General features: G+C 39.0%; 2 protein-coding genes across 2 annotated transcripts; one reads left to right on the plus strand and one right to left on the minus strand.

Moving 5' to 3' along the window:
- Positions 1-103: 103 nt before the first annotated feature.
- Positions 104-1,897, minus strand: LOC114474585 (diablo homolog, mitochondrial-like). Its single transcript, XM_028465001.1, has 6 exons — positions 1,758-1,897; positions 1,551-1,671; positions 1,343-1,468; positions 1,134-1,244; positions 414-510; positions 104-309 (listed from the first exon to the last, which is right to left on the minus strand). Exons 1-6 carry the CDS (start codon positions 1,895-1,897, stop codon positions 104-106), a joined length of 801 nt encoding a protein of 266 aa, XP_028320802.1.
- A 4,440-nt stretch (positions 1,898-6,337) lies between these two features.
- Positions 6,338-13,359, plus strand: LOC114474586 (uncharacterized). Its single transcript, XM_028465002.1, has 3 exons — positions 6,338-6,400; positions 6,710-7,307; positions 12,992-13,359. The coding sequence occupies exons 1-3, from the start codon at positions 6,338-6,340 to the stop codon at positions 13,357-13,359; spliced, it is 1,029 nt and encodes a 342-aa protein (XP_028320803.1).
- The last annotated feature ends 1,556 nt before the right edge of the window (positions 13,360-14,915 follow it).

Consider the following 14,915-nt stretch of genomic DNA (forward strand, 5'->3'; position numbering starts at 1 on the left):
TTTAAACTTCGCTGATTGACTTTTAGAGCGTTTTTTTGGGCTTTTAAAATGAAGAACTCGTGGGAAAAAAGCCCTGCAGCGATCGGATCATTTTGATGTTCGTTCAGTCCTCCCGTAGATAAGCCTCGTGTATCTCGTGTTCGTCTCCATCTCCCAGGAAAGCTGTGTACTCTGCCATCCTCTGGATCTCCTCCACTTTAGTCTCAGCTAACTTCTTATCTGCATCCACAGACACTTTCCGTGCTTCCTCCACCTGTGACTGAGACACCTGGAGGTTTGACATCATTGAGGCGGACGCCTGCTGGGCTCCTGAAAACATGAGAGGAAGGTTTTCTGTTAACTCACAGACAGATTGTTAGGTTTAAAACACCAGTTTAGTAATAGTAATAGCAGGTGAAGCCATGTTCACTTACCAGAGGACTGGGCTATCTCAGCAGCTGCTTTACTCAGGCTGACTGCATTGATCCAGGCCTGTTCATAATGTTTGCACTCATCTCGTCTCTTACTGGACTGTTAAGGAGAAAAATACACTTAATATAAGGGATTTGATTCTTTGTTGCACTCAGCACATGTGTCAAACTCAAAATAAATATTCAGCCCTTCAGAGCATCCAATTTGGACTGCGGGAGAAAGTAAAAATTACAGATGAAACATGAACCATTGTGTAAATGACCAAATATTTCAGTTGGAAATAAATCAGCCCTTCCAAATACACACATTTGCATGGCTCACAATTTTCCAATGCTTATATCAAATGATGGCAGTCAGCAAATTGTTGAAACAACTTAAAATCTTCATGCATCATCTTGCAGTTTTTCTCCAAATGTTCCACAAAATTTTGCCATGTTAATTAGAAACTGGTGACAAAATCAAGGAAATGTAAATGTAGATTGTGCAGGGACTGATATCTGACACTTAATGTTTGGATATTATAGGTACCTTATATACTTTACATGTCATTTATACCTGGAAGTGCAAAGTAGGGGTAAAATAACTAGTTTTCTTCACAGGTCCAATCTGCAGGCCCACTTTAGATCAAACTGCTCCGTATTTGGCCCCTGAACTAAAATTAGTTTGACACATGTGACTTAGAGGAAGCAGAAAACAACAAAAGCTCCATTGATTATCCACACCTCAGCTCTCCATCCATTGATCACCTGCAGGAGCAGGTCCTCCTCCATTGCAGTCAGTTTTCCAAGTGAGGCCAAATACCGCTTTTGGAAAGCAATGCGTGAGTGCACAGCCTGTTAGGAAACAAACAGAGGAGAGGAGGAGGAGGTCAGGGACAATAAGTTCTAACACTGATTAAAAAACAAAACGTGTAGAAAAGTTGTGAGCTGACCTTTGAATAGTCTTTGAGGGCATCGGTGAAAGCCACTGTGGTCTGAGAGAGGAACGTACTGGAGCTGTCTGTCACCAGGGAGGCAGCTCTTCTGATCATAGAGTCATATGACAGGCTTTCCATCTGCTGCAAACAAAAAAAGTGTCTCAATTAAAGCTTTGACCACATTCAGTGCAGCTGCAGGTCACTGCACACAAACATTACATACCTGGTCCTGTATGGATGGGATATCAAAAAGTCCACGAGTATCCTTCAGTGCTTTTGCAGGGGTTGTTGTTGTTGTTGCTTCCCCCAACTTATGGACTCCAGACATCCTTCTACCAGAGGAGCTGCAGGAGAACAGCAAAGAAACATGTGGTGTAAAGTGTTCATAGTTCACTGTGGTGTTCAGGTACATGCTGGTGCTAAGGCCTACCTGAGGAAGCGACTGCAGGCTGCTCCTATCCTGAACGCTGCTCTGTTGTTGATGTGTAGCAGAGAAAAGTCCATCTGAGTTCTCAGAAGTCCTCCTGCAGCACGATTCGCACACACCAAACACTGACGGACTGCTTGCATGTTGAAAAATGACTGATATGAAGTGAAAAACTCTTGAAAACTATATTCAAAATGTGAGACTCAGAAAATCCGAGCAAAAGAAAGACTACTAGTTATTCCTGAGCTGATCTGTCTCTCTGTGAATGAATGGCAAGTATTTATAGTAGAGCAGTGCTGCTGGTTATATAACAGTTAAAGGCCTATTGATCTGTTGACACTGGCTGTCAAATGTGTGTCTTTTCCGTTATCCACTCACGCATCAGATAGGAAAGACGGACACTCTTGACTCTACTTTGTGCAGAGGTGAAAGTTGTAACTTAAGTACGTTTTAAAAGAAGTAAAGTAATTTGTTACATTTATACACCCAACAGTTACTGAGTAAATTATCTTTTTTTCATTGGTACCTTAAACCAATTACTGAACTGATTTCAGGTCAGCAGTTTATTGAAGGCACATTGAACAGAAATCAATATGTTCTTAGTCGTGCCTTTTCTGATCAACGTTCAGTCACTTTCTTGTGTTCAGGTTGTAGGTTTCTACCTATTATGTTGTTTATACCCACATTGCACATTTGGCATGGCACTGGTTTGAAGTTCATAGATTTAGCTATAATTAGAGCCTGAAAATATTTATACAGTAAGTTTATACATGAGATGTTTACTTTAAGGGAACCGTGGCAAGATTTATTACCAAAAATAAACGTGGGGAGTGAAAGTAACTCGTAACTTTTACTTTGAGCATTATTTATTTAAGCTACTTTTTACTTGTACTTGAGTATTTTATGTATGACTTACTTGTACTTGTATTTGAGTGCAATTTAAATCAAGTATCAGTATTTCTACTTGAGTAGGATATATTAGTACTCTTTACACCTCTGGTATTAGCCGAGCATTAACATAGCAATAGCATACTCCAAGCATTAGCATTAACCTAGCATTAACACGAGTCTAGCAATATCAATAACTGAGCAATAGCATTAACCTAGCATTAAAATTAGCCTAGCATTAACATTAGCCCGCCAGTAACCTAGCAATAGCATTAAATTAAGCATTAACCTAGTATTAGTTTAATATTAGCATCAACCTAACATTAGCATAGCATTAACATTAGCTTAACAATAACAATAACCTAGCAAGAGCATTAACAATCTGTGTAGATGAATAAGGAATAGCTGTAGCTTTTGTCATTAGAAATCACATCTATCCTACATTTTGAATATAATATTTCCATTATAGCACACAAAATAAACTCATTTTATGTTTGAAAAAAAAGAAACTGGTACTGACAAATAAAAGTCAATTTGGAATCATTTCGTGAAAAAAATTCTTTAATACAGTCCTAAGAAGTCATTATATGTCAAACCTGTTTGTACCATCAACTAGTACATGTTATCTTCACAATGATGGTCCACTGGCTGCGAGCCTTGTTATCTCTATTTATTGCTTGTTTTGTAGAATTTTGTCATTGAGTAGATTTCATCATGGTGTATTCAGACCAAAGTCAGATTTTGGGTTTCTTTTGAAGCTACCTCTCAGAAGATGTACTTTTTATTTTCATGTTTTTGCATGGAATCATTTCTTAAAGGGATCCTCCAAGATCTATGCCGAACAAAAGTCATTATTATGCACCATATTGTTACCAGAGTCCGCAAGGGGTCCACTTGGCCAATTAAATGCAAATCTCAGTTTTTACTACCGCGCTTTACTACCAATCTTGTGATTGATGACATCACGCGGCCCCACTGCCTGTAAACATTGCAATATCTATTGGAGTGAAACATTCAGACTGCTTTTTAGATCATTTAGCAGTTTTTTGGTCAAAATTACTCATTTAATGAGTCCTTCAACAGTCTGTGAGATATAAGTATAATGTCAAAGATTTTAGGCAAAATGGTCATTCATCCAAATACTTTTCTCCATATTGTATATGTAACTATGTTGGTAAGGTTAATCTGCACTGACATAACATTCTGTATAAGAAGACCTGCTATAATTTGTGTTTCTGATTTCTGCATCTCAATGGGAATCTACTGTATACATTTAGGATTAAAAAAAACAAACTAATCCATATCTTATTGATTAATGACAATAAAGCCACTTTAATGTTAACCCATTTACATTTTAAAGCTAAAATATTAATGTGTATAATACTAAACTGGAAACAGCATGTTCTTCAAAGATTTTGCAGAAAAATCACATTTGATAATTACTAAGGACAATGTTGGACCTCAGAGATGAAAAATTTCTCAACAGTATCCCACTCTTACAACAATGGTTGACAGTTTTTTTTTTTTTTTTTTTTTTCTAATTATCATATGATATAATTTTATATATATATATATATTTGTCTGTAGTGTCTATTTCTCATTTGTTATACCAAAGTCTGGTAGAATTCTATAAACCTCTTGTTTACAAAGAATCTATGAGCCAGTGGTTGTTCACTATAAGATGCATCTATGTCGGTCCAAGTTGCTGACGCAGAAATTATGCAATGACTAAATGAGCATTTGTTTTCCCAACAAATGAAAACTTAAGTTTGCAGAGTTGGACTCAGGGGCTTTACGTTAATGATCTGTGAGTCTGTTTATCACCATACGCACCGTACGCAGAGCAGTGGGGAAACAACACAGGACTTGGCCCTTGTGCCCTGCACTCATTTAAAGTTCAAAAACAGATTTCATCATCATCATTATCATCATCATCATGGAATAAACAACACGAAACAAACATCCCAAAAGTCCTAATGGGAAAATCTTTGCCGGTGACAATAAGATTAGAAATTAAACGTGAAAAGTTATCTCAAGTTTTTAAAGGAGATTTTAAATTGTTACCAATCTAGGAAATCATATTTAATACATTCAGTCGACTTCCTATGATTCCCCTAAGTTGCAGCTTTTAAAAAACTTGTTTCCTTTAAAACAAACAAACAAACAAACAAACAAACAAAAAAACTTTTACCTTTCAGGGTAACTAGTTGCAATTTTGATGCCATTTTTATAATCTTTCCAAAAACTTCTTATTTTTTGAGATTGCAATCCACATAGCATAGGTGTCTCATATAGAGCAGACACACCTACACATGCCATTGGTCCTGAATGTCACGCAGCCAGGAGACATGTGGAAATATACATTCCTGCAAAAGACTGTCTGAGTGCCTAGCTGGACATTAGCCCACTTACTTTTGTGCCCGAGAAACACCTTTCAATGCTGATGATCTGTTCTGCTTATAGTATGTTGGCCAACAATTGCAATCTCAATCACTGTCACAAAGTGATTGAGTGAGGTCTGCTGGAAACACTGGGATAAAGAATACCTCAGGCCAAAATTTAACCCCCCAACTTCAACCAAACTTTGACCATCAGCAGATGGCCAGGCTTTGTGCTTGAGTAAGTTATTGATTTGTACAATAATGGATCTTTGAGTTTGTATGTTTTTGGAATAGTTTGGTGCTCTGTTATCCAACTTTCCACCTTGGAACCTGAAGAATCTAATGCCTGGTGACTTTTGTTTTACAATGATAGGAAAAGCAAACATCTGAGACCATGGGTTTTTGTCAGCAAGAGTGGGTTCCATACAAGCAGGTCAGAGAAGAGGCCCAGCCAAAAGTAGGAGTTTGAGTATGTTTGGAGGATCTTGTTCACAAGTGAGGGTGCATAGTGGTGGACAGCCTGAAACCACCATATTTATATGTTCTATGGTTAAACCAGAGGTGAGTACTCTAGTTACATGACTTGCACTTGACTTGGACTCAAGTTACAAATTTGATGACTTTAGACTCGACTCGACAGGACTTGCAACTCGACTATGTACTCTTGACTTGTTAAGACTTGTAAATTAAAGTTGAGGACTTTTGACTTGACTTGGACTTCAATGGCCTTGACTCGAGACTTGACTTGGACTTGATTGTCTTGACTCTGGACTTAAGTGACATGGCTTGAGACTTTCTTGAGATTCCAGAAGCAGTGACTTGTTCCCACCTCTGGGTTATACAAAGTTTAAACAGGTAACATGATGGGGAAAAAATACTGTAGAAACTTTGTTTTCACTCTAATAGTTATAGAAGTTACTGTATGTTGCTGTGGTGCTCTCCCCACTGAAATCTGTTCCCAGAGACACAAACTTTTTTAATGATGACAGTTGTATCTCTGGGGTGATCGAGTCGAACTCACTGATGACGGGGATTAAACAAATGGGCATGTTTACTAAAAACACATTATAAGAAGAAGAGTGGAGAACACAGCATTTCTACCAGACAGCAGCAATCTCAGGTAAGTGGCACAAAAATGGAAACCAGTGTTCTATTACATTTCTGAATGTGTGCCTTGTTTGTGTGGTAAAAAGAAATGTTATATTGATTCTGGTGTGATGATACAGTGTGGTTAAAGCTATATTTCTCATCTTTTCTTCCATTATATAATGTGTATTTTAAACAGGTGCTGATCGTCCAAAGTTTTTAGAAAATATGAATGTGACTGAAATTCCTGCCAATGCAACATCGCAGAAACCTCTTACAATGATCATTAAGGTGTGTGCAGTTATCACCTGCTTCACCGTCTACCTCTGCTGCATTGTTGTCATGCTGCACATTTTTGCATCTCACAGGCAGATTCTAGACACCTCACGTTACATCCTGCTTGCCTACCTGCTGATCAACGACACCCTGCACAACACCTCTTCTGTGCTACTCTTCCTCTTTTCTATGTTGCAGATTAAGTTGTTTCTGGTCCTCTGCATCCCTCTGCTGTTTGTCTCCACTGCCACCTTCCAGAGCTCACCTCTGATTTTGGCCACAATGTCACTAGAACGTTATGTTGCTATCTTCTACCCTCTGCAGTGCCCGGTCACCTGGCGCTCAGACCGTATCTGGGTCCTCATCTTGTCAGTGTGTGTCATCAGCTGTGCCTACCCCATGATAGATCACGCCATTACGGAACGAGACCCTGCCATCTTTGGCTTTTCCACCCCTGTAAACTGCAACCTTGTAGCTCTGAATTCCTCTCCTGTCCAGACGTTGTACAGAGCCGCGTGCAATATTGTGTTTTTCACAGTGGTGGCCATCATCATCCTCTACACGTATGTGAGAATCCTCCTGGAGACGAGGAAGATGAGACAGGATGGGGAGTCTGTGAACAAAGCCATGTACACTGTGCTGCTGCATGGCTTACAGCTGCTGCTCTGCATGCTGGCCTTCACTTACCCCATCACTGAGACTCTCATTGTGCTACGTAAAGACTGGAATCCATGGGACATAGCTTATATTAACTACTTCTGTTTCATTCTGATGCCTCGCTTTCTCAGCCCGCTCATCTACGGCTTCAGGGATCAAGCCCTGAGGCGACACATACAGAACAGTTTCCTCTGCTGCTTCAAAAAAAGAGTACAACCTTGTGTCAGGATTAAAATGCAGAAGAACTTGTTGGTATCCCAAAAGAGTAAGTTAGGATTTGGTTTTAGTAGGATTCAAAGAAGTGTCTATAGCTCTCAAAAGACTGAAAAATAAATGTTCTATCAATGGGAACACAAAACTAAATTAATCTTTGTTGTGGCTTAAGATGTGATTAAACTGCATTAAAAAGCTTTTTTTTATAAAAATGAATCCTCCTATTATCCTCAAATATGACTAATACATTTTACATTTCGGATCAATCTGACCCCAGGGATATTTGCCTCTGGAAAATGATTTTCAGAAAATTGTTGACCAAGTTTTGGTGTCAGGCATTTCAATATTATTTGTTGAATACATAAATAACCCCTTGATCATGAAACCTTGACCTGTTTCAGTTTTAGAGTTAGTGCATCTTGAAAATCCTTCATTCAAATATTTTCTAATTTGGTGTGCACATTCATGACTCTCACAGAATAAACCATGCTGGTTGATTTTTTTGATCTCCTTTTTTAAAACATATCTGGGGTTATTCACTATGAAGTCCTCAGACACATCCTCCTCTACGTCACTTTCACCGCAAAAGCGCTGTTCCAAATTGGGGATATCGATTCCTCCCCCATATCATGTACGTATGAACACTGCACCTGCAGGTGGGTGGATGTACGATCACACATGGGTCACACACAGACAGACAAATTGTACACAGCTGAAACAACTTGGGGTCAAATTGACCCCAGAGGAACACCAATGCATGCAATATGCATTCAGCACATTGAAAAAATAGTATCATGATGATATTATGCTTAATCAATTATACCCATAAAATTAGGAAAAGTCATGAAATATGAAGCACAAAATCAACTATTATTTTTTGAATGATGAACACTGAATGGGGTCAAATTGACCCCATGGATAATAGGAGGGTTAAACAATCATCATATCCCATTCTAAATGTTTTAGACTCTGAATCCAAACATATCATTACTAAAAAATGCATTCTTCATCACAAACATGCATAGGACATCAAATATAGATTGTGTGGATAATATTTGAGCATCTGTTGGTCATATATTGGTCATTGTGCTGCACAAAGACTGGCAGCAAGTGGACATTGCTCATTTCAACTACTTCTGTTTCATTCTGACACCTCGCTTTCTCAGCCTGCTCATCTATGGTTTAGTTCTAAGTGGATGTTAGAAAGTCTACAACTGAAAATAATGAGGTATGATCAGAATTCTATTTGCTTTGTGGCTTCGGCAAATCTCTTTGAGCTGTATCAAAATGCTCTTAAGAATAGTTCCACAATCGTCCTGTTACGGTGCCAGGCTGGGTGGGTTGGCTGGGGGTTGGGCCAGATGGGGGGCCTTGGGTGGTGGGGTCCGTGGGGGTCTGGGTTGGGGGTGGCTATGGGGTAGTAACTGCTCGGGAACGGCTCCTGCATACCGGGTCGCTACGTAGCGGTGGTTGCTGTGGGTGGCTCCACCAGCTTGTTTGGGCGCTTTGGTTTTGTTCTCTGGGGTGCGCCTTTGCTGGGGTTGTCGCTGGCGCGGTGGGCCGGCTCAGGACCCCTCCGGGACTCACTTGGGAAGACCTTGTGGGCCGGTGTGGCGTTTGCGGCCACACACACACATACGTGTGTGGGGGGGGCAGAGGCTGCTTCTCGGCCTGGGATCTCTGGGGTGTCTGGGGGGCTGCTCTTTTGTGGGGGGATGGCCTGGGGCTCCTTGGCTCCTGTTGTTTCTGCCGGCATGGCTGCATCTTCAGGCCCAGGGTGGCGTTTGGGTTCTTGCACGTACTTTGGTCATAGATGCACTGGCATGCCTTGGGCTGTGGGATAAACTCGTACTGGACTTAACCTTCGACACATTGATATAACATACCAGGTAAAACCACTCACTCCTTCCCTCTTTTCACAGCGACCACCAATTATACCTGAGCTTGGTGCTTTGTCACCCGCCTCAATTTCTCCACACTTGTCACCAGACTGGCTGAACTGATTACACAACACAATAGGCACAATATGCACAACTATAATATCACATCTCACTCTCACTTCAAAACAGTCAACTCTTCCCCATCCCTTCCAATACCTACCCTGACTCCCTCTTCCCTATTCCATTCCCACTCACCTAAATGTAACACTGCCCATTTTCCTACCCTGACTCCCTATTCCCTGTTCCCTTTCCCCTCACCTTGGTGTAACACTGCCCTCTCTTTTTATATCCTCCCTTTAATAAAGTGTTTCTTATCCTTCCTTGGTGATGGTCACAATTATGCAATAAAATTGATTAATTTATTTAATTGCAATAAAAAAAAACGTGCATTGCACTTCTTGTTGTGTTGTGCAGAGAAAGTTAGAAAAAAAGGACATGAAATGAAAGAATGCTATAAATGTAAATATATTTATGATATGGCCCATGGACATGGCATCGGTTGCTGTTTTTAAATGTAATAATGCTCTCTGTTCTGTCCCTCCTAAATAAACAAATAATAAATAAATGAATAAAACGGATAAGGTTTTATCTTAAGACTTTGGATTATTATTTTATTATTTTCTCTGGACTATATCACCCTGAGGGCTAAAATGTCCAAACTAAAGCAGACCATTGAGGAGTTTTGAAAAATAAAAAAATGTTTTAGTTACAGTATAATATTAAGAGGAAACACTATATAATGGAAACATAATCTAAATAAATGTATATGCCTTTATTACTTACTGCTACTAGATTAAATTGACTATTTTTTTAAACTTGAAAAAAAAAAAAAAACAACATTAAAACCCAAAAATAAATATGTAGCAATTATAAACAGTACTATTAAAAGGTTAAACGGTACATATTACATGATGTCTTCAAAACATGGTTTGATGTTTGTTATACTCCCATGCAGCCAAGAGTCATTGTTGGTTTTAACTTGATACAAAAGTCACCTCAGCCAAACAATTTCTTTCCATTGTGTGTTTTTATTTTAAGTCAGACCAAAATGTATTTTTCTCTCTACCAAACATTTACTATAACTTCATACAAATAATGAATAATTTATTTTTTATTTTTTGTTTCTTCAGATAAATGGAAGTCATTTTGTTAAACAAAGACTTTATAATAATAATAATAATAATAATAATAAAATAATAATAATAATAATAATAATAATAATAATAATAATGTCACTTTACTATAATATCTACTATATCTATAATATGATATAATAATATCACTTTATAATAACAATAATATCACTTAACTAGAAAATCCACTATAATAACTAATATCTACTTCAGCATCTGATATGTACTATAATATCTATATCTATATCAACAATGCAAGTGTGATATTGAACAATGTTCACGCAAAAGACATTAAAGAAGCATCATTTACATTGCACAAAAATAATCAATGTTAAAAAATGGCAACAGTCATGTGGTAACATTTATGTCTCCCTGTCTTTCTTTGTCCCTTTGTGTGTCCATGTTTGTCTCTGTGCCCTGTTCTCTCTCTGTCTTGGGTCCGTGTCTCATTGTGTCTGAAGGCCTATGTGTGTAAACCAGTGGTTCTCAAACTTTTTTGGGTATTTCCCATTTTGAACAAATGTGAACTTTCACCTGCACCCATTGCCCCTCAAATAATCCTGATGAATAACACATTTTTAAGTGTATTGAACTAACTGGGAACAATTAACATCATAATAATAAATAATAAAAAAAACACACACAAAGTAATTTAGCTTGTTTACCTGCATAAAAGACAAATGTAAAAGTGCAATCGTCAAAAATACAGAAAATAACAAAACATTGTTTGTAATACATGCCGAAAAGCTTAAAAAACACTCACATACACATGTATGATAATATTTATAACATAATTATAGGATATATATTTGTCTGTAGTCTCTATGTTGATACGTTTGTCGGTCCAAGTTGCTGACGCAGAAATTACGCAATGGCTAAACGAGCCCCTCTGAGTGACTTTGGTCCATTTGTTTTCCAAACAAATGAAAACTTCAGTTTGCAGAGTTGGACTCAGGGGCTTTACGTTAATGATCTGTGAGTCTGTTTATCACCATACGCACCGTACGCAGAGCAGTGGGGAAACAACACAGGACTTGGCCCTTGTGCCCTGCACTCATTTAAAGTTCAAAAACAGATTTCATCATCATCATCATCATCATCATCATCATGGAAGAAACAACATGGAACAAAAACTACAAATGTTCTAATAGGAAGACCTTTGCCAGTGACAGTAAGACTGGGACTAAATGTGAAAAGTTTTCCAAAGTTATTTAAGGACATTTTAAAATGTTACCAATCTAGGAAATCTATTATTAACAACATGTTTAATACATTCAGCCAATCTCCTATGATTCCCCTTGAGTTGCAGTTTTTAAATTACTTGTTTCCCTTAAAACAAACAAACAAACAAACAACTTTACCTTTTGGGGTACCTAATTAAATGAAAAACTGGCAAATATGATGGCATGTTTTGCCTTTTTTATCATCTTTAAAAATCCGATCCACCTAGCATAGGTGTCTCATATAGAGCAGACACACCTACGCAGACCATTGGTCCTGAAGGTCCCACAGCCAGGCGACATGTGTAAATAAACGCACATCCCTGCAATAGACTGTCTGAGTGCCTACGTCAAATGTCAATGATTTTCACCTTCATTATCTTTGCTCACTTATGTCACAAACAAACTTAAACAGCAATGTTGACGCGTGATGACCTTTGAACTGACATCCACTGCTATCCTGTCATGTGCCTGTCAGTGTGACCTTCAATTTAACCAAGTTTTTGAGTGCACTCACATTTTTACATGTAAACAGTATGTTGAATATTTTCAACATGTATCTGTCTTTATTGGAGAGGCTCGATAAAAATAAATGTGTAGGTGTTTCTGGCTATAGGCAGATTTTGCATTTGCATACGGACCGAAGAAGAAAACAAAGAAAACTTTGTTGGATGTCAGCATCTGGACAATTAACTTACCAAACACATGCTAACGTTTTAATGCCACAAAATAATAAATGGACTGTCTTTATATTAAAACAGTCTTGAGCGAACTACAAACCATTTAAGTGACCACACAAACCTTGTTCACGTTGACCTAATAAGTATGGACATGAATTAAATAGCATTGGTCCATCATGACCAGCAAGGCCTTGTCTGCTGCCCTAAACATTATCAGAATACATATATTTAACTTTGATATATTTTTCCACAAATATGTACTAAATTATTCCTCATATTTATAACTGACTTTCATAGCTTTCCTCTTGGTTGCAGTGCTTCCAGCCTCAGGTTGATATTTGAAGGTCTGGCCTTTATATTAGAGCTTCTATCCAATCATATTCAGCAATCATGTGTTGCCAGGGTCTAAAATCTGCCCTCAGGCCTTCAGAATCAACAGTGTGGGCACCTGTAGCTTAAATGAATGGAAATTATACTCTGACATTAACCAATCAGCTTTTGAGTTCGCTATTGTATGCCTGACCTGCTGTAGCACCAGTGTAACACTTTAGCCAGCTAGCGGGCGCGGTACGTTTTGATTGGATAATGTTAGCTTGTTGAATCAGCTTTGGCTTTTTTTGTATTGTGACGTCATAGGGTGAACTCTACTTCGGCTCCTTGCCGGCACGTGATAACTTAACATTCAGGCAGAATGAACCCTTTTTGGAAACAGTATAACGCCTACTAAAAATTTACTTTCAAAATAAATGTCTCTCCATGTCAGTTCTCCGTCCCCGCGGTGCCGACAAAGAGCAGAGCCCAAGGCGCGCAAGAGCATTCGTGCCCCCCTCCTCGTCCCTGTTAATGGTGTTATTCCCACACACTCGGGACAACATCCCCTACCGACGGTGCAAGGAAGGAGAAATGACACGGTCCCGCCCCGATCAGCTGTTTTTAACGCATCACACAAGGGAGCAGGATGACAGCGATGACAGCTCTGAGGAAGACTGCAGTGACAGGACGAACAAAATTGATTGCTCACGCTTTTTTCCATGTAATGAAGTAGTGTCAGGGTCGGTGCGGACCAGACGGCTCCAGCGGGCCAGATATTGCCCGGGGGGCGCAGAGTTGACTGGTTTAGGACCTCGCTGAAGGTCCAGTTGTGAAATACATGGTCGGCCACTGGGATTAAAGAACGTTTCGGGCAAATTGCCAAAGCAACAGTTGAGACAACTGACCCAGAAAATGTTGACTTAACAGAATTTGCATATTGCTCAACAATCAATAAGAGAGTTCCCATGCAGCTGGACATTAGCCCACTTACTTTTGTGCCCAATAAAAACCTTTCAATGCAGACGTTCTGTTCTGCTCATGGTCTGTTTGCTGATTTTTGCATGTATCAGGCTTATTATTTTGTTTGTCACTAACACTCACTGTCACAAAGTGATTGAGTGAAGTCTGGAAACACTAGGGTGAAGAATACCTCAGCTCGATATTTAACCCCCAACTGCAACCAAAGCTCGACTACCAGCAGATGGCCAGGCTTTGTGCTTGTGTAGGTTGTTGATTTGTACAAAAATGGATCTTTGAGTTTGTATGTTTCCGGAATGGTTTGATGCTATGTAATCCAACATTCCACCTACGAATCTGAATAATCTAATGCCTGGTGACTTTTGTTTTACAATGATAGGAAGCGGAAACATCTCAGGCCATGGGTTCTTGTCAACAAGAGTGGATTCCATACAAGCAGGTCAGAGAAGAGCCTTGCCGAAAGTAGGAGTTTGAGTGTGTTTGGATCTTGTTCACTAGTGAGTGGTGGAGAGCCTTAAATCAAAAGGCAAAGCTCTCCCAGTCAATTGACATTTTGTTCCTCATCTGGTCAGGAGCTCAGGGTCATGATGGACAAAGTAAGTTTTTAGTATAAGTGGCCAAAACAAGATTTGTCCACAGGGTGGCCAGGCTCGGCCTTGAAGATAGAGTGAGAAGCTCCAAAACCCTGAATGTCTTAGCGCTACTGTTCCTTCACACGGAGTGGAGGTGTTTGGTCATCTGCTGAGGATCTCCTGGACTTCTCCTTTGGGAGGTTTACTGGTTATGTCCTGCTAGAAGGAAAGCTTGGAGTTGGTCTCGGAACACCATGGGATCCCCTCTGAAGACATGGCAAATTTAACTGAAGAAAGGTTTGTGTGGAATAAAGTAATAAAGTGGAGATTACAATCCCTGGAGTTGTGAAGAACTTACTTGTGATGTTTTTAATGGAAGTGTGTTTTAAAAAGTAGTGGACAGATTGATGTTGAATTCTACCAGAGACTGTCTTGTCTCTGTTATAATTTGAGAAATATCTTTACATATTTATATCTTCTATGGTTATACAAAGCTTAAACTGGAAAAATTAGAGAAACTTTGCTTTTACTCTAAGAGTTAGATAAGTTGTATAAACATTGAATAGAAAAAGAAGGTGGTGCTCTATCCACTGAAATCTGTTCCCAGAGATACACACTTTTCTTAATGATGAAAGTTGTATCTCTGGGGGAATAGAGTCAAACTCACTGATGATGGGGTTTGAACGGATGGGCAGGCGCATGTTTACTGGTAAAACATGTTATAAGAAGAAGAGTGGAGAACAGAGCTTCTCTACCAGATAGACGTTTTCTCAGGTAAGAGGGAGTATTAAATTAAATTTCTGTTTGTATTGAATGTGTGGTTTA

This window comes from Gouania willdenowi, chromosome 13 (assembly GCF_900634775.1).
Source record: "Gouania willdenowi chromosome 13, fGouWil2.1, whole genome shotgun sequence".
Lineage (NCBI taxonomy): Eukaryota > Metazoa > Chordata > Actinopteri > Blenniiformes > Gobiesocidae > Gouania > Gouania willdenowi.